The sequence below is a fragment of the Protopterus annectens genome, chromosome 10.part0 (assembly GCF_019279795.1).
Source record: "Protopterus annectens isolate FY-2018-M chromosome 10.part0, PAN1.0, whole genome shotgun sequence".
In the NCBI taxonomy this organism is placed as follows: Eukaryota; Metazoa; Chordata; order Ceratodontiformes; family Protopteridae; genus Protopterus; species Protopterus annectens.
In genome coordinates, this window is record NC_056744.1 from 478558891 (window position 1) to 478578724 (window position 19834).

At 43.8% G+C, this 19834-nt stretch overlaps 1 protein-coding gene across 1 annotated transcript in view; it reads right to left on the bottom strand.

Annotated features, from left to right (window-relative positions):
• The window catches only part of EBNA1BP2 (EBNA1 binding protein 2), a 352840-nt gene that overhangs the window by 269199 nt on the left and 63807 nt on the right, over nt 1-19834 (bottom strand). Inside the window, exon 3 of the mRNA XM_044085375.1 lies at nt 365-537. Within this exon, the coding sequence (XP_043941310.1) occupies nt 365-537 (173 nt within the window). The remainder of the gene's footprint in view (nt 1-364; nt 538-19834) is intronic.

The following is a 19834-nucleotide window of genomic DNA, read 5'->3' on the forward strand; positions in this document are numbered from 1 at the left end:
TAACGATACAGCTTTCTCACACATTAAAGATATCTACATAATATTCAAGGCAAAGTTAACAAGTGCATGAACAATACAAGAAACTAATATCTTTAGCATCCATCACAGCAAAATTACTAGGTTATGCAGCCTAGCATCATGCCACCACAACATAAAATGCAGAACTAAGGTGAAGAAGAATCTATACAGTCCACAGCATGTTGACATAACTTTGTTAGCAGTCCAATGGCAGCAATGCTATTACGCTGCTGGCTAGTGTCTCATATGCTTGAGATGTAACTTTCAAAACTCATACGACCTCACCCTACAAATCTACAGATCAGCATGATCACTCTGTGCACACAGGTAAGAAATTAGGACTTACAAAAACATCTCCCTATTAAAATCATCCTCTGCATCAACTTCTTTGCCATCCGGGTCATTGAGGCGCCCTTCTGCTTTAGCTACAAGGTCAGGAGCCGCTTCATTAGTCATATCCAGCCTTTCTACCCAGTTCAAGTCTTTTCGAAAATCAGCCAAACACTGTTTCAGGCCTTCCTACACAGCAGAAGAAAAAAAAATCACACAGATTACCTGAGAAAGTATTCCTTTCTGTTATTCTGCTACTAAAATAACAATATCCTTCTCTTTCTACATTACCTAATTTGCACCGTTTAGTGAAATACAATACAAATTGTGCCCAGTATGCAAACAGCATTAACATAGACCAAAACAAATTTGCTGAATCAACTTTCTGTCAAATGTTAAAAATACTCACAAATTTCTTTCTAACTGACATGGTTTTAAAGTGCAAATTAACCAATAATGAGGTCTTCCACACTGCAGCCACAGCTACTGTTGAATGGCTTTTTCTGTGATTGCGTACACCTTGATCTGTGGTAGGCAGTAAATATGGTAGCAGCAGACTTCCCTGAATCCAGTCAGTTTCAATAAAACTGTTTATAAAAGCTAAGACAGCATTACAATTCACATTTAGCAGTGAGGTGAGCAGCGTATGTAATACATGCATCCTATTGGTTTTAAACATTTTGCAAGAAGCTATTAAAAAAAAAATAGGCCCTGCAATTTGAGCAATGTCACAGATGATTCTCATTTTCAGCAGCTTCTTTTGAAGTCACAAACAAGATACCACAAAATCTGCTTTGAGATTATGAATATAAATGAGAATGGTGTTGGTAGCTTCCTTTTTCACATTATACTGCCATTTACGTTGCTACTCTTGACTATATCATCATTTATTTATTCATTCATTGTCAACCAGATGAGTCCATTACGCTAGTAGCCTCTTTTCAGGGAAGACACAATGCGGTATTTATACTACTAGAGGAAGTTTGGTCAGGGCATCAGGTTAAAGCCTACTCTTTTCAATAGGTGCTGTGGGATCTTTTAAATCCACCTGATTTACCACCATTTTAAGCACATGGGCTCTAGTTTAACATCTCACAAAGGACAGCATACTCAGGAGTGCAGCACCCTCTTCTGTTCCAATACAGTGTTGGTAATCACTCCACCTGGTGTGGGAATAGAACCCACAACCTTCTGCACCAAAGGTGGGTACTACCTGTTGTGTCAATGAGACTGCAATTATTTGGGATTGCATGATCCATACATTCCTGAAGGTGTTCATAGAATGCATTTATAAAGGATTCTGCGGTCTGGGCCGTATTTTCCACAGGCCCGGGGGCTTTGAAGGATTTCACCTCGGTTTTGAGGAGTGTGAAATTTGCTTTAGAGAAGTTTTTCACTGTGGTTTTCTGGGCAGGGGGTGGGGTCGGGATGTGAATATACAGTGAGATTAGTTTATGGTCTGATCTTAGCAGTGAGGGATATACTTCTGGTCTGGAGCATAGAGTCCCCATGTTGGTGATGATCAGGTCCAGTATGTTTTCCCCTCTTGTGGGAGTGGTAACAAGTTGTTCCATAGCATTTGAGTTTATAAATTCTAGGAACCTTTGGGCTAGGGTGTTGGAGCTAGAGTAATGCTCCCAGTCTATGTTTGGGTAGTTGAAGTCACCCAATATAATGGTGTTTGGAGACACCTTCATATTTTCCAGTGTTCTCAGGAAGGCCGAGTGGGATTCCTGGGTTTGGGAGGGTGGTCTGTAGCAGGCTATAAACTGGAAGGCAGTTTTACCCACTGTTAGTTGCACATGGATACTCTCTGATGCTTCGTGCTTTGCCACCAACCTGGACGTGTGGGTATCTTTGATGAATATCGATACCCCCCCTCCTTTTGTGTTCGGTCCAAGTTTTGGGGCCGAAAAGCATGGTATGAGGTATACCTGGTAGTGCTGGGGTGCTCTCGGGAGCCCTGAACCAGGTTTCTGTTACTGCACAGATATCGATGTTCTCCATGCTAAGGAGAGTTTCGAGTGCGTGCATCTTGAGGTTTAGACTTCTGGCGTTGAGTAGCATTACTCTTAGTTTCTTATCCCTTGTGATACCTATGGAGGTGGGTTTGTCTTTTGAGACTTGCCTTGCCTAAAAAAAGACACTATGAGGGTAGCAAGAGCCTTTGCCAATATCCGAAAGCCCAGGGGTGACAGGTGCAAGCCGTCCCTAGTGAAGCATCGTGGCTTGTCGAGCATATCATCCCAAGCTGACATGCACTGGATCCCCTTTGAATGACACCAGTACTTAAGCCAATTGTTGAAATTGATCATCTTGTCTTCATATTGTGGCATCATTCTTGGTGAGGGTAAGATGCTACTCAAGGTCAGGGTCATACCGGCCTGGGCTACATGCTCAGAGAGCTCCTCTATGTCTCTTTTCATGTAGTCCAGGGAGGTACGTCTCAGGTCATTCACACCAGCATGGACAATGACTGAGTCATATTTGTACTTGCCTTGGAGTGACCTGAGTGCTTGTGTTATATCGCGGATCCTAGCGCCCAACAGGCTGCTCACCGTGACCCTCTCCTTGTTCAGCCTGGTGAGCGGAACGTCAGTGTGCCTGATGATACAGTCACCTATTACAAGTGTATCAGGTGTGTTGTTTAGTCTTAAGGGCTGTGACTGTTCGGCACACTGGCTTTGTGAGATATGTGTTGCACGTGTTTTGTTTTGGGGTAGCAGTTGCTTGGGTGTCTGCTTTGGAGGCCTCTGCTGCTTAGGCAGATCTTTATTTAGAGCCTCAGAGTATGTTTTTGTGTGATTATGTGTTTGGTTTGCTGTCGTGGTAGGTCTATGTGAGACTGGAATTGTAGTGAGTGTGGTTTCCTTCTCCTCCTGACTGGTTATGCCAGTACTGAGTTGAGAGAGCTTAGCCTCCAGTTTGGCTATATGGTTGCATCTCTTACATGTGCTGGAATTTGTTGGGAGGAGGAGAGGGGTGTCTGTGTACATGAGGCAGTTGTAACATTGCCTCAAGATTCCCAGATTCACCAGCTGGACCGGAGAGGAGATTGACAACTGACCTTTGGTCATGCTAGAATAATATTGGGAATTCCTTTATAATTGAAAACAAGGGCCAGTGGGGAGTGAGGGTGTAGTGTTTTTAATTTTTAGTGCTGACTTATATAATTGCTTTAGTGAGCAAGTGCCAGGTAACTTAAGTGCAATGTGTTACAGATAACTTAAATGCAAAAACGACAAACAGTAACTTTCTTTCAAGTGAAACAAGGAAATAAGTACAGTAAGCAATGCAGATATCACTAGTGATCCACAGAAGCGCTGAGAAGCCGCGTATTAGGTGGAATTAACTTTCCAGGGAAATAACAAGCAAACAAACAACAAGCATATAAACAAAGCTAGATTCAGCAGGCCCGAATCCAGTCTATGCCACAGCAAACAAGGCGCACCAATTTCAGTAAGAAGCAGTTCAAATATTCAGGCACTATAAGCCTTTAACCAGAAATTCCCAGCTCAGAAGGGCAGAGTCCAGTCTCTTCTCCCACAAGAGTGCAGACCACGAACCTTCTTAATGTAAAATAACTGGCTGAAATCCCAAGTGCTTAAACCAGAATTAATACACTTTTAGAATAACAGACACTGAGCCCTCAATCAGCAGTTCCCAACCTAGAAGGATGCAAGCTACCTGTTCTGCCACTACAGTGCAGACCACAAACCCTCTCAGTGCAAAACAACTGGTCCGAAGCCCAAGTGTTTAAACCAAAGACTTAGAATGAGTTACACCAAGCAGTAATAAATACAATTGAGTACTTTTAAGATGATGCAAAAGTAAAATAAAGTAGGTAGAAACACAAGTACAGTAAAAGCAGATGAAAAATTTTTTTTCTGAACAAGTGCTGAGATCAAAGAAACAGATTTGAGTGATGAAACTAGAAAACTGGCTAGTTATAAGAAAAGAAAAAAACTAAGCTAGAAGGCTTCCCTCCAACTCAGAAGGGCTTGGGGGCTCAGAAGCCTACAAATCGTCTATACCACTAGGAAACAAGCTTAAATTTTTTTTTCTGTTTCCCAGAAGCTCTCTTAGTACACAGTAGGAGTGCCTGAAATCAGAATATGATCTCACTGCACTCAGTTGAGTGAGCAAATGAGATGGGCCCAGAAGGAGTATCCAAACACAAATTTACAAGAGGGGCGGGCAGTTTCAAGGCCACTAAGATTAACACCAAAACCAAAACAAAAACAAAAACAGGAAGGGTCGGTGGGACTAACTGAAGAGCAGTCTCAAAACTTCCAGTTCAGTTAATATTCCTGCAACACAGTTAAAATCAATTTAAATACTGTATTTAAAAAAAAAAGTGCAGATAAAGATACTTAAATTTTCAGTATTATTTAGAATTATTTTTAGTTATTAGGCTCCAAAGTCTGGTGCTGGCTCCCCAGCAGTGTATTCCAGGCACAGACTTTCAAATAAAAAAAGCATCTGACAGTGCCTTGTACACCACATAAAACATCACTGGTTGCTAAATAATCTGTATAAACATAATATGAACAACAGTTTCTGAAGCCTTTTCTAAATAGCTCCAGATTCGCCAATCCTAGGATTTCCCTACTAAGGAATTGTAGCTTGAGTTTACAGATGGCTTGCTTAAAACTATAAAATGAAGTACTGTACTCAACAATGGGATAGGTCAGTGAGATGTACAAAATGGTACAATGACCTCCTTTGAGTAAGTACACACGCCCATTTGAACTGAATAGGCTACAGAATAATATTTCCTATCCTACAGTAATTGCACAATGCTCAGGTGTTTAAAAAAAAGTTATGTTCTTACCATAACGTTCCATGTGAGTTGTTCATCTCACCTTTGTTTTTACACGTGGGTTCGGAGCCGATCCATCAGCTCCAAGTCGGCCGCTTTCCAGGCTCTAGATCTCTTAGAAGCTCGAGACACAGTCCCTATCCCATGATGCTCTGCTGCCAAACCCCAGATCTAGTTTGCTAAAACCAGCAAGAAACAACTAAGCAACCCAATATAACAAAGTTACTATTTACAATAAGTTAAAAGATAACCTAGCTGACAAGAGGATACTAGTAAGATCAAACAGACCACCAGCCATACCCGTTCTTCCAGAACATGGAGGGGGAAGGTGGGAGGGAGTGTAAGAACAAAGGCGAAATGAACAACTCACATGGAACGTTATGGTACGAACATAACTTCTTTATGTGAAGTTGTTCAATCTCGCCGTTTGTTCTTACACGTGGGTAGCGTCCCAAGCACCCTAATCCTGGGCGGCTCACGGGAGGACATTCCTGAGAACGGTGGAACCAAAGGAAGCCCTGTCCCTGGAGGTCCTGTCCACTTTGCAATGAGTAATAAATGTCTGAGGTTTGGACCATGTAGCAGCTGCACAAATGGTGTCCAAAGATAAACGAGATGCGAGAGCTAAGGACGTAGAAACAGCCCTGGTAGAATGAGCTTTCACTTCACTTTCTAAAGGTTAATGGGAGGAAGAATATGCAAACTTTATACAATCAGAAAGTCATTTGGACAACGTAACTTTGGATACCGAAAGGCCCTTCTTATTGTCTGCATGGGAAACAAATAGTTGATCTGATTTTCTAAATCCTTTTGTTCTGTCCAAATAAAATCTCAATTGTCTGTGAACATCAAGCTTATGCAACATGTATTCCAACTTACTGGCATAATGCCTGAAAAAAGTGGAAAATCCAATGGACTGGTTCAAGTTTGCTTCGGAACAGACCTTCAGGAGATGGGATGGATTTGTTCTTAGAGACACCCTGTCGGGGTGAAAGACCAAATATGGGCCCTAACATACTGCTTGAAGTTCAGAAACTCTGCGTGCCGAAGTAATGGCCACTAAGAAAATTGTCTTCCAAGAAAGGAATTTCAACGGACAAGAAGATGCGGGCTCAAAAGGGGGAAGCATGAGTTGAGACCACACCAAATTTAGATTCCAGGGGGTAATCGGATGTCTGATAGGGGGTCGAAGGTGATGAGTCCCTTTCAAAAAAGCTTTACATAATCTGTGGGACATAATGTTAGAACCTCCGCATCCCACATGGAAGTTAGATATGGCAGCCAATTGAACCCTTATAGTAGCGGCTGCCGCACCACCATGGAAAAGTGAAGTCAAAAGTTCCAGAATGCTATGAATAGGGACGATAAAGGGATCAATACCATGTTGAGAAGCCCAATGACCAAATCGTTTCCATTTGCTGTTATATAGTTTCCTGGTGGAGACTTTATGAGAAGAAACCAGAATATGCTGAACTGCAGGAAACAAATCATGACACCTGGCCAGGTTGGAAGTGAAGCAGCCAAGCTTGTCAGTTTGAGGGATACAAGAGAGGGGTGAAGAACTCCCGACGAATGAGTCAGAAGGTCTGGCATTGGGTCCAGAACCCAAGGTTCTTCCACTTGGTATTGTTGAAAGAAGGGGAACCATATCTACTGAGGCCAAAACGGGGCTATCAGAATAACAGTCCTTCCCAGGCTTTTGGCTTTCTGTAAAAATTTGGGGATCAGTGGGGATGGAGGAAAAGCATATAGGAGACCCGAGGGCCAATCGTGTACGAGTGCGTCCCTTGGGATGTCCCTTGATGGAGGGTATAGGGCAAAGTAGCTTCTGCATTTGGCATTCATCGGGGATGCAAAAAGGTCGCAGCAAGGCTAGCCCCATTTGCGGAATATCCTTTCCGCCACTCGTTGTTTGAGGGACCACTTGTGAGGCAATAGAATGGCTCTGCTCAATTTGTCCGTTATCACGTTGGATGACCCCGGGATGTGCGTTGCTATCAGGAAGCGCCCGGTGGATACAGCCCACTGCCAAATTCTCAGGGCCTCTCGGCATACGGGGTAAGATCTGGTTCCCCCTTGCTTGTTGATGTACCAAACTACCGACATGTTGTCTGTCTGTATTGCAATCGTCTCTTGAGGTAGACAGTCGTGAAAGAGTTGCAATGCTAGGAACACCGCTCTAAACTCCAAGACATTGATGTGCAAACTGGATTCCATCTCTGACCAAGTACCTTGGACAGTTCTTCCCTGACACAGCCCCCCCCACCACCCTATCAGGGAAGCATCCGTGGTCACTGTGGCTGTGGGAGGGGATGACCTACAGTAAACTTGGTAGCTGTTCAACCACCAAAGGAGGCCCTTTTTGCAAGTATTTGTCAGCAGAATCTCGTGTGACATTGGAAGTTGTTAAGACCACTGTGTGAAGAGTAACCACTGGAGTATCCTCATGTGCATGCGCCCCAGAGGAACCACTATGAGAGTCACTGCCATGGTGCCTAACAGCTTCAGAACTTGGAATGCAGGGACTTTCTTTTCCATCAACAAAAGGGATACTTGGTTTCGTAAAGAGATTACTCGTTCTAGAGGTAATCTGACCAGGGCAGTGGTGGTGTCTAGATCTGCTCCAATAAAGGAAATATGCTGCGACGGCGATAAAGCAGATTTTTCGAAATTTAAGGTTATGCCCAAATGGGAGCGCAGGCTGATAGTGTAATCCCTGGCGTGAATCAGTTGATGCCTGGTGGTGGCGGTGAGGAGGAGCCAGTCATCGAGATATGGAAACACCCGGAATCCTAAACGTCTCAGGTGAGCTGTGACAACTGCCATGCATTTGGTGTACACTCTGGGGGCTGTGGTGAGAACCAAAGGGCAGAGCTCGGAATTGGTAGTGATTGGCCCCCAGCCGGAAACGCAAATGATCTCTGAATGGCCTGGCCATTTTTATGTGGTAGTACGCATCCTTGAGATCTATTGAGCACATCCAATTGCCCGTTTCGAGAAATGTGATTATCAACTGAAGCTTGACCATCTGGAACTTTTCCTTTTTGACAAAGGAGTTGAGATTGCTGAGGTCTAAGATGGGCCTCCAGTCCCCGGTTTTCTTTGGAACTAAAAAGAACCTGGAGTAAGTTCCGGATCCTATTTGGTCCGCTGGGACTGGCTGGATGACTCTTTTTTCCAGCAGCCTCTGAATTTCTATGGCTGCTAGACTCCGCAGACTGGGTGGAATGTCTGGGATTCTTGTCCGAATGGAAAAGAATTCTGAAAAGGGAATGATGTAGCCTCTGGTGATTATGCTTTTCACCCAGGAATTTGATGCAATTCCTAGCCAGGCGTCTGGGTATAAAGCTAAGTGACCCCAGACTGCCTCCAGAGTAGGACGGTCGGGCCTCCTCTCAGGAGCGTTGATAGGGCTTGCCAGGGAACTGTTCCCTGTCACCCTGGTTCTGCAGACTCCCTCTGCCGCCTGGGCGGCGTCTACCATTATATCCCCCTCCTCTGCCCCTGGAGAGGGTTTCACTACGTGTGTTCTGTGGTTCATGTGTGTTCAGCTGATTTAAATGGCATTTGTATAGTGAGAGAGAGGAACACAACTCATCCTTGTAGTCTTAAATGGATTGTCAACAGATGTATTACTCTCGCCATGATATAGATAATGATCTCTAGAATTCCTCCTATTTTCTTTTGTATACTGTGTAAAATAAGTTGCATATATAAAATGTGTTTTATAATATATAGACTACATATTAATTTTAATTATTCTACTGTCATTATTAATTAAAACTGTGTTATCAACTCACTTTTGAAACTTTTTATGCTTTTGCCTTGCATCTCAGTTTAATTTATGGAAAGAATCATAATGGGGCTTCTCCAGAATGATGCAGGGGACTTGCTTTTACATATGGTGTGTGATGGGCCTTTTAAGGGGCAAGTTTTGCATTTCAATTGTTGACATTTTATGGAGGGGTGATAGCAGCACTTGGTGAAGGGCTGATGTCAGGTGCCTTGATGTCAAATTTGGAAGTATCTTCCATAAGAAAGTAATTGACATATTAATAGCATTGTAAATTCATGTGCAATTAAGTGGTTTAAAATATATGGGTAGGCACTAAAACACAGTCAGGTTGAGGAGGGTGCCCATCTCTCTACAAGTGTTACTAGTGGTTCTCCTCTCAGTTCTCTGTTAGGATCATTTACTTCATCTTTAAAGATCTAGTGACAGTGGTAAACAACAGATGTGAAGTTGTTAAATCTCGCCGTTTGTTCAGAGGATGAGTCTGTGCTCCTGAAGGCTTTTGGGTTACTCCGCCTTTCGATGAATTAATGGACTTGATCGCTCAAAAGGCGTGGGAGTGTCCTGATTCTATGGAACCGATCCCTTGGAGGCCCAACAAATTTATCACCTGCCCTCAGGATAAGTCCTTTCTCACAAAAGGGGTTCCCATTGATGCCATGGTGGTGGCGGCAGACACCAAGAAAGAGATGTCAGACACCTCTTCCTCTGTCCATCCTCCCAACAGAGATTCCAGTCTGATGGACAGATACGGGAAACGCATCTTTAGTTCTGCGACATTTGCAATGAGATCACTTAACTATTTAACCCATTTTACCCGTCTTCAACGAGCTCTCCTAAAAGAGCTTGGAGATACTCTACAGGGCAACACAGGTGATGCTGTCTACCAAAAAGTGACGGCACAGCTTAACACCCTTAATTCCATTGTAAACTTGACCATGAGGCTCATTTCTTATGCAGCAGAGGGATCGAGCCGGGCAGCAGGTTCAGCGATAGCTCTGCGGAGACAATCCTGGATGCGCTTATGCTCCTTTGCAGAAGCCTTCAAGTCTTCCTTTGTGAATACCCCATTTGATGGCTCTTTCTTGTTTGGGCCCAAAGTCAAGGAGACACTCACTAGGTGTGAGCAGGAAGGAAAGACTATCTGCCGTAGGAGTCCATTTTTCCACCCCCATTAGACCATACCCCAAAGGGCAGAGAAGTGGAAAAATGTGGTTCCGAAGTCCCAAGGAGCTGACTTAACATCATGTTTTGAAGCAATGCAAGTGTCTATAAGAGAAACTTGTACTAATTTTTTTTTTAACACGTACATCAGTCATTATCATTATGTACACTTGCTAGGTGGACTGATTAGCAGTAACATCTAGACCACTGTCAAGGCACAGTTCTAAGATACCACTATAAACTGTATCATCCAGCTACCAGTATACATCCTTCTTTACAAAGACAAAACAGCATTGTAGCTTACATATCACAAACACATGGGTTATCCAACAAGTGGCCTGCAGGTCACAATGCAGCCCTCCAAAGCACTGTATCTGGCCAGTGACACGCCCAGCAGCATGACAGAATTAGCCAGAATAAACAGTAGTTTTAAAATTAGTAATCAAAGCCAGCTCATCACAAGGTAACTGTGCCCTTTCGCTTTAAATGTGAGTTGAGGACTCCTGGTAGTCTCATATCAGTAAATGAGCATGCACCTTTTAGGAAATTACTACGCATGGTACATCCTGGAGGCCTTCTCATTCTGGCATTGATGGTTTAGGCTTATGGATTCACTGTTGTGGGGAAATATGCTATCTGTGCCTTTGCAGCGAACATGAGCATATGTTAGTATGTGTGTGTCTCATACATCTCAACAATCCTTGATTTTGCCTCACATTTTTTGTCCGTTCATCATGCCTGGCAAAATTCTGAGGATTTTAGTCACTAAATGACAGGATTTCAGTCACTTAGTAATGACATATGCTTTATAGGTCCATATCTTTCAGGAAATGCATTTGAATGTAAATATGACATTCTTACTACTTTTAAGCACGCAAGAGCAGTATTTTAAATCTGTCCCCAATTCTAAGACTTTGGCCCACCCTATTTTTTAACATTGTTCCTAATTCTTGCAGTCAAGAGGCTGACAGCTGTGAATGGAGTATCTCTCATTTGCCCACAATTCTGACAAAGGTCTCTGATTTTGCCTCACAGATTTGGTTTGTTTCTGTTGAAATCTATTGCTTTTTGGTAAATTATTTAGTGACTTCAACACTCAATGATGACAGACATTTGAGTTTCACTTCATTAATCTTTCAAAACTGAATGATGCAAACCTTGTTACTCCAGAAATTTTCTAAGAAAGAGCAATATTACAATTGCTGCTGTTTGCAATACTAATGTGATTTCTACAAAGCAGCTGTGTGACTACTATATATATGGAACATATAGGATTATGAATGGATCTCCAAACATAACCAGGAGGTTATGTGTTTGAGACATGGATGATGATAAATTCACCTCAAGTGTGAAGCTCGAGAGGTGGAGCTTGGCAATGTCAAGAGCACAAAACTTTCTTGGAAATGATCAGAAAGACCTAATCATAAAGCTTCATGAAGAACAAAGAATTATCTGCTCCTAAGTACAACAAAGTTAGAAAAAAAGAGGTATAGTAGCAGTAAGTGCTTTATACTTAGAAAGCTATAAAGCAGTAAAACATGGTCACACAGAGAGCGGCCATCCAGAAGACAGTAAGCACTTTATTCAGACTTAAAAATAAATAAAATTCCAAACGAAGCATTTATGTTGTTTTAAGAGAGTTTCCCGTCACTCTTCCGATGTAGCTGCTGAGCACTGTCAAATGTGAAACTAGTGCTCAACAGTGCTGGGGGTATATAAAGCACAGTTGTGCAAGACAGTGCAGTTTTGTACCTACCATAAATGTAGATGTTCGAGTGCTAATACAGCTGCAGTCATAACAGATGGGTTTTCCTGTCGTCAGGCAGGTCCCTCGGTCGGCCGAATTCCAAAGTCTAGGTCCGGCGTCGGTTGTCGTCGCTTCTTCCCTGACGTCAGAGCGACAGGGGTATAAAGGAACCAGCCAACGCCATTTTCTTCAGTTTTTCTTGCCTCAGATATCAGGTGCCCCCAGAAGGAAGGCAAATCATAAATTTGTGTAATAATGCAGTGCAATATAATCAAAATACAGTAGTTGCAAGCAAATACATCATAAATGAATACCCCAATCAGGTTGTATGAGGATGTGCTAGCCTATAGTCCTGTCCCAAGAGGGGAAGGAGGGAGGGAAACCTGGACTGCAGCTGTATTAGCACTCGAACATCTACATTTATGGTAGGTACAAAACTGTACTATGTTCATCGTGCATACAGCTGCAGTCATAACAGATGGGTAGAATCCCAAAGCTAAGAAAGGGGTGGTAGGTGCTAGTTGGAACTAGGAGGAGCCAAAATGCCCTGCAAAACTGCAGTGGCAAAGCATGCTCTAAATTTGGAGTATAATGGTAGGTTGTAGTGCTTGGAGAAGGTATGCACAGAACTCCAAGTGGCTGCTTCCAAAATATCCTTGGTAGGAACTCCTCTGAGGAAGGCTGTAGAGGTGGCTCTGGCCCTGGTGGAATGAGTTCTAATGCCTGTAGGTACAGTTTTGCCATGAAAGGAATAGCAAAAGCGTATGCAGTGGGCTATCCATTTTGAGATTGTCTGTTTGGAAATTGGCTTTCCTTGAGCTCCTACCGCATAGGCCACAAAGAGCTGTTCTGATTTTCTGAAGGGCTTTGTTCTGTCCAAATAATAACACAGTTGTCTGTGGATGTCCAAGGAATGTAGTAATCTCTCCCCCTTTGTTCTGAGGATTAGGATAAAAGGTAGGTAAATGTATGCCCTGATTTAAAGCTACCCTGGATAAGCAGGAATATGACAGATCCACACGAATGGAAGTTGCATCCAAAAGTTTTTACAGAAATAATCCAAGAATGGGGAAGGCTAGACACAGATCTCTTTGCCTCCCACAAAAATCATCAATTGACAAAATTCTGCTCAAGGATCTTCCATCTTTAGGCATAAAGGACGGGTTGGTTCGTAAGGAAACTCTGTCCTGATGGAAGATGATAAAAGGCTGGACAGCCATGAGAGCCTGTAGTTCTGAAACTCTACGAGCTGAGTTGATAGCCAGAAGGAAAGCTGTTTTCCAGGACAAGTATTGCAAATCTGATGAGGCAGCTGGCTCAAAGGGAGGCAAGGTCAGTTTTTCCAGAATGAAATTAAGATCCCAAGCAGGTATTGGTTGTTTCCTTGGAGGTCTTAAATTCTTAGCCCCTCTGAGGAACTGTCTTAAGAGAGGGTGAGAGAATACAGGTGGATCAGTGTTGTATTCTGCAGAAATGGCTGAGGCATGGATTTTGATGGAGGAGAAAGAAAGTCCACTGCTTAGCAGTTCAGCCAAATATTGTAGTATTTGAGGTAAATTCAGTTTTCCAGGGTCCTGACCCTTTTTCTCATTCCAGAAATGAAAAACGTTTCCATTTTGCAGAGTAAGCTTTTCTAGTTGAGGGCCTTCTGGCCTCCAAAATGACATCCTGCACCTCCTCCTTGGAGAGTAGGACCTGCTGTGATGCTAAGGAATCTTCCATGCGGCTAGACTGAGTGTTTTTAGCTGACTGTGAAGAGTTTTGAAGCTGTGCTGAGTCAGAAGAGGAGGCATTAGAGGCAGGGTCCATGGTGGGGAATGTGTCAGGCTCCTCAGGAGTGGGTACCAGTGTTGCCTTGGCCAGTCCGGAGCAATGAGGATCATCTTTGGTCTGTCTGCTCTGGTCTTCAATAGAACTTTGGGCAGCAGAGGAAGAGGTGGGAAGGCATAAACTGTCATTGATGTCCAACTGAAAGAGAGAGCGTCCACTCTCCAGGCCTTTAGATGGAAGATCCTTGAGCAGAATTTTGTCAATTGATGATTTTTGTGGGAGGCAAAGAGATCTGTGTCTAGCCTTCCCCATTCTTGGATTATTTCTGTAAAAACTTTTGGATGTAACTTCCATTCGTGTGGATCTGTCATATTCCTGCTTAGGTTGTCTGCCAGCGTGTTTTCCTTGCCTGGCAAGTACTGTGCTTGTAGTTCCATTTGTAAGTCCATGGCCATGTTCCAAAGTGACATGGCCAGTCTGCATAGGGGGTAAGAATGTGTTCCTCCTCCTTGAAGGCTTTTGGCCGAGACGTCAGAGAGAGAAGCTTTTTTCAGTTTTAATAAAATATCGAAGTGGATTTTGTGGTGTTGCTTTTCTAAGAATGTGTTCCTCCCTGCTTGTTTATGTACCACATAACTGTGGTGTTGTCCGTTCTTATCAATAGTCGACCTGGTTGTAGAAGGTCCTTGAAAGCTATAATAGCATTTATTACTGCTAGCATTTCTTTTTGATTGATGTGAAGGTGCTTTTCTTTTTGGGACCATTTGCCCTGAATGCACCGGTCTGTCATGTGCGCCCCACAGGCGTAGTCCGAGGCGTCTGTTGTGATTACTTGATTTGCTTGAGGCTTGCTGAATGGAAGACCTATGTTTGTTTGACATGCTTGAGCCCACCACAGAAATTCCTTTTGCAGACATGGAATTAGTGGTATTATTGTTTCCAAACTGTGGCTGTGTTGAGACCATATATTTTTCAGGTACCATTGTAGTTTCCTCATATGCAGCTTTGCACATGGGATTAGTGAAATGCAAGATGCCATGAATCCCAGAGCCTGCAGGATTTTCCTTGCAGTCAGCCTGGTGCAATTTGCTAGTGTTCTGAAGTATTGAATTAGTTGCCCTGCTTCTCTGGTGTGAGGTAGGCCATCTGGGTGTTTGTGTCCAAATTGGCACCCAGGAAAATTATCTTCCGAGAGGGTATTAGCCTTGATTTCTTTTTGTTGACTGTGTATCCCAGAGAGTTCAACAACATTATTACATAAGCCAGATGTTTCAGAAGAATGTGCTTGCTGTCCGCTTGGATCAGGCAGTCGTCCAAATAGGGGTATATTTGTATCCCTTGAAGTCTGCAGTAGGCAATTACTGATGCCAGGCATTTCGTGAATACTCTGGGTGCAGTAGATAAGCCAAAGGGCAATGCAGAGAATTGATAATGGGTTGAACCTGCAAGAAATCTGAGGTACCTTCTGCAATTTTGTCTGACTGGGACATGCAGGTATGCCTCCTTGAGGTCCAATGTAACCAGCCAAGACTCCTTGCCCAGCATGGGAAGAAGTTGCTGTAGAGTGAGCATCTTGAATTTTGGTGCAGTAGAAATGTGTTTAGGATGGATAAGTCCAAAATAGGTCTCCAATCTTTTCCCTTCCTTGGCACCAGAAATAGCCTGGAATAAAACCTTGACCTTGTTCGTGCGTAGGTACCTCTTGAATAGCTTTCATGTTTATGAGATCTGTAATTTGCCTTTGTGCCTCTGCCCTTTGATTGTGTGGCAGGTTTGGCATGCTTCTCATTTTTGGAAGGGTGTGAAAATGGAATTTGTAGCCTCTGTTTATAATGTCCAGGATCCATTTGTCCTTTGTGACAATATGCCAATTTTTTGAAAATAATGCCAGCTTTCCTCCTAAGGGAGCTGCCATTTGAGACCTGGTTGGCATGCAAAGGGAAAAGTCATTGGGTTTGCTTTCTGAAAGACTGCGAGTTGTCCTCACTACCTCTTTGTGTAGGAGCTTGCCACTGTCTGCCTCTATACGACCCTTGGGATTGTCCTCCGCCTCTCGGGCGCCTGTATCTGCCTCTTTGGGGTCTGTCTGTGGCAGGAAAGGAACAGTTTTTGGAAGGCCAATTTCTACTAAAACGTGGGGGTTGAACCTGTAGAAATTCTTTCACAGTTTGCATTAATTTAGCCTTTTCCTCCATTTTCCTTAATACCTCCTCAGCATTAGCACCAAATAGTACATCCTTTTGAAGAGGGGCGTCTAGTAATTTAGCTTTGACATGATCAGGCAAGGCTTGTTCCTTGAGCCAGGCATGCCTACGTATGACTGATCCTGTAACAGCAGCTCTGCTTGAGGCCTCTAGAGCATCAAAACCATATTGTAAGGTATGCTTACCCACTTGTTCTGCACTATGCATCAAATCCTGCAACTCCTTCAAGTCTGGTTGTTCAGGTTGTGACATTTTACTTTTCAATTGTGATAGCAAAAACTGTTGGTATTTTAGCATATGAAACTGACAGTTTAAGGCCCTCATGGAGAAGGTAGCCGAGGTATATACCTTTTTTCCCCACCTTTCTAAGGATCTGGAATCTCTCTCGGAAGGCAATGGATTTTTAGCAATGGAGGCCTTAACTCCCTTGGGGCCCTGTGATATGGTTTCTGGGTCAGCAGCATGGCTTTTGTATAGAAATTGGTGTGAGTCAGGGACCCTGTAGTACCTGTCCAGCTTAACTGGAGCTGGAGGTAGAGAGTCCGGGTTAAGGCAGGCCTCCGAGTAAACATCATCTAGGATGTCCAAGACAGGAGGTATAGCCAGAGGCCTGTGCTGAGGTAGCAAGAGAAATTCCCTGAGCCTTTCTTGGAATCTGAATAATCTTGGCCTTCCCAGTGGAAGTGTTCCCTTAGAGTATGCAAAGTTTCCCCAAATGAGTAATCCTCTGGGGGGGAGACAGAAGGGATGGAGTCCTCCGCATCAGAGTCTTCAAAAGGGGAGTAAGAATGTTCCTGATTATCAGAGTGCTCTGAAATAATGGAGCCCTGATCAGAGGAGGGGGAATCTCCCTCCACTCTGGGCCTTTTGTCCGGAGGGGGCTGAGAACCTCTGATAAGAGTAATTAAGTCCTCAGCCATTTTAAGCATCTGTTTCTTAGGCATGGGGCCTGGAGATGGGCCCTGTGTAGCTGGTCTCTTAGAGTGCAAGGTTGCTTTAGACTTTGTGAAAGCCTTGATGGAGAAAGAAGAGGAAGGTCTGAAGACACCTTGAGTGGAGGTGGACCTGTCCACATTCTGAGTTCCAACGCCAAGAGTGGCTTCGGTATCTGTAGTCAGGGTGTGGGCCGAGGAGCCTGTGACCTCGGGCACAGGAGACACTGTCAAAGAAGTGTCGTTGGTAGTCATGAGCTGCGTAGGCGCCTCGCTGAGAACCGGACCACATGTAGTCGGCTTTGGCATGGTGTCAGTAGAGGCTGCGGACCTCGTGTGTCAGTCCTTGTCTTTGCGTTTTTTAGACAAAACCGGAGTCGGAGTATCCGATGACATAGTATAATTAAATGCTTTTCCAAAATAATGCTGGGCGAACTCCGCCCGACGCTTAATAGTGCGTTTGTTGAATGTAGCACAAAAGCAACAGACCGAGACGTCGTGGTCTGGGCCTAAACAAGGTATACAGAGGGAATGGAAATCCTTATGCGGTATTTGCTTCCCACAAGAAATACAATTATTAACTTTGTCTGACATCGGCCTGAGGCAAGAAAAGTTTCCACAACGGGGTACTTAGCTTTTAAGAAGACTTCGGTTTCCAAATTTTCCTAATCTCAGGAGCTGGCTGACCGGCACTTGCGAACTGCTTCTGCTTCGGGTACCGCGCGGCAAGAAAGACTGAAGAAAATGGTGTCGGCTGGTTCCTTTATACCCTTGTCACTCTGACGTCAGGGAAGAAGCGACGACAACCGATGCCGGACCTAGACTTTGGAATTCAGCCGACCGAGGACCCGCCTGACGGCAGTAAAACCCATCTGTTATGACTGCAGCTGTATGCACGATGAACATATACGTGTAACAGGAGATGTTCGTACAGCACACGGTCTTGCTGGCATATGGGTAATAGTGCACTGCTACAATTGCACTGGCAGCCCATCAAAGCTTGGGAGCCCCTTCTCACTGCCTGTCTGTGGGTGTGTAATGGACCAATCACCTGGCAGTACAGGGCATGCCTTACAGATCCAAACACAGGACCTATTCAGTTTTTAGGGTCCAGCAGGAACAGAAGTTGGAAATATAAACTGTGCAAACGCCTACTCTTCCAAACCAAAAAACGCAAGTACAGACACACACACACACACACACACACACACACACACACACACACACACACACACACACACACACACCACCAACCTGTATACACTCAAAAAGGGGAATACTGGGGTACCACCATGAAGACAATGTGTTCTACAAACATCTACTACTACAAATAAGTATGACTTATGCAACTGCACTATGATTAACACACGCACTGCCTTACTGGCATATGGATAGATTCCTAAAGCTTAGCCAACCTGGAAGGAGGATGAATAAGGGTCCAGGAGCCCCTGAAGAATGGTCCTATTGAAGCCTGCTCTAGATCTAGAAAAGGCATCCAGCTTGCAATGTTTTGTAAAGGTATGGAATAAGGACCAAGTTGCTGCTTCTAGAATACTTCTATTTCCAATACACCACTGAAGAGGAAAAGGCCCTGGTGGAATGCACCTTTACCCTTGACTAATTTGCCCTGTCATGGTGGGTGCAACAAAAAACAATACCAGATGACAACCAATAAGCAATGGTTTTCTTACAGACAGGTTGCTCCTTCTTTGCCCTTTTGTAGGGAATAAAAAGCCTTTAATCCTTCCTGAAGGGTTTCATTTTGTTAAGGTAGTACACGAGCTGCCGGTGCATGTCCAGTGCATGATATATCCTCTCTTCCTTATTTTAAGGTTCTGGTAAGACCACAGAGATGCTGACAGACTGATTATGAGACCATTTTTGGCATGAAAGAGGGGTCAGTGGATAACACAACTATCCCTGTGGAAAATCAGGTTAGGTTGTCCTAATATGAGAACTTGCAGTTCAGAAACGTGCCTTGCAGATGTCAGAGCAATAAGCAAAAGAATTTTCCACATTAAGAACTTCATATCAGCCTGGGTAGCAGATTTATATGGTGGCAAGGTAAAATTTTCCAGAACACAGTTGAGATCCCACGAAGGAGGAATTTGCTTGCAAGGGGACTCCTATGCAATTTCCTAATCTTTAACACCTGAACATCCTAATGAAACAAATACCCAAATCAGTTGAAGTTGGTCCAAATTGGGATGCACCAGTCACCCCAAAAACTGTACGAGCCAATCCAGAATATGAAGTAGTCTGTTGAGTGCCCTTCACCAATACCATTATAAGGGAGAATCAAGACTGCCTGGGCCAAAAGGGGGTTCACTACAGTGATTTTGACATTTCTTTCTGAATCTTCAGCATCTAGAACAGAATTTCACTAGCTGTCCATTTTGAAAGGAAACAAATGGATCTATTTGAGGCATTCCTAGAATACCATTGCCTTCAGTTGCCACTCATATTTGTCGGTCTGTCACACCATTTTGCTCTCATGAAATACAGGATGTCTGAACAGTCAGAGAATGCTGTAAAGCCACAGCTTCCAGGCCAACAAAGCCAGCCAGTATACGGAATATGACCTTGTACCCCTGTTGGTTTGTTGAGGTACCACATCACTGAAGTGTCATTAATAACCACAACAGAATGACCCAGAGTCCATATGTGGTGAAGGACTTTCAAGGCGCTTTGAATCACATTTCCTTGATACTGATGTGCTTCCATGCATCCTTGGGACAACATCTCCTGAAGCAAATCTGACAAATATATATCTGGACAGCTGGGAAGAAGGGAAGTCCTGAACAAGAAGTTATGTACTCACCATAACGTTCGATGTATGTAGTCCATCTCACTTCACATTTTTACCCGTGGGTTCGAAGCCGAATGTCGGCTCCGACTCGGCCATACTTTTTAGCTCGAAGTCTTTCTATTGGCTGGGCTAAGATGGTATCCCATGCTGCACTGCTCTCTGTCCCCAGATCAAGTTTGCCAAGAGCACCAGCACTCATTCTCCATGCATAACACCACCTAAGGAAAGGAAAAACAAACCAAGAA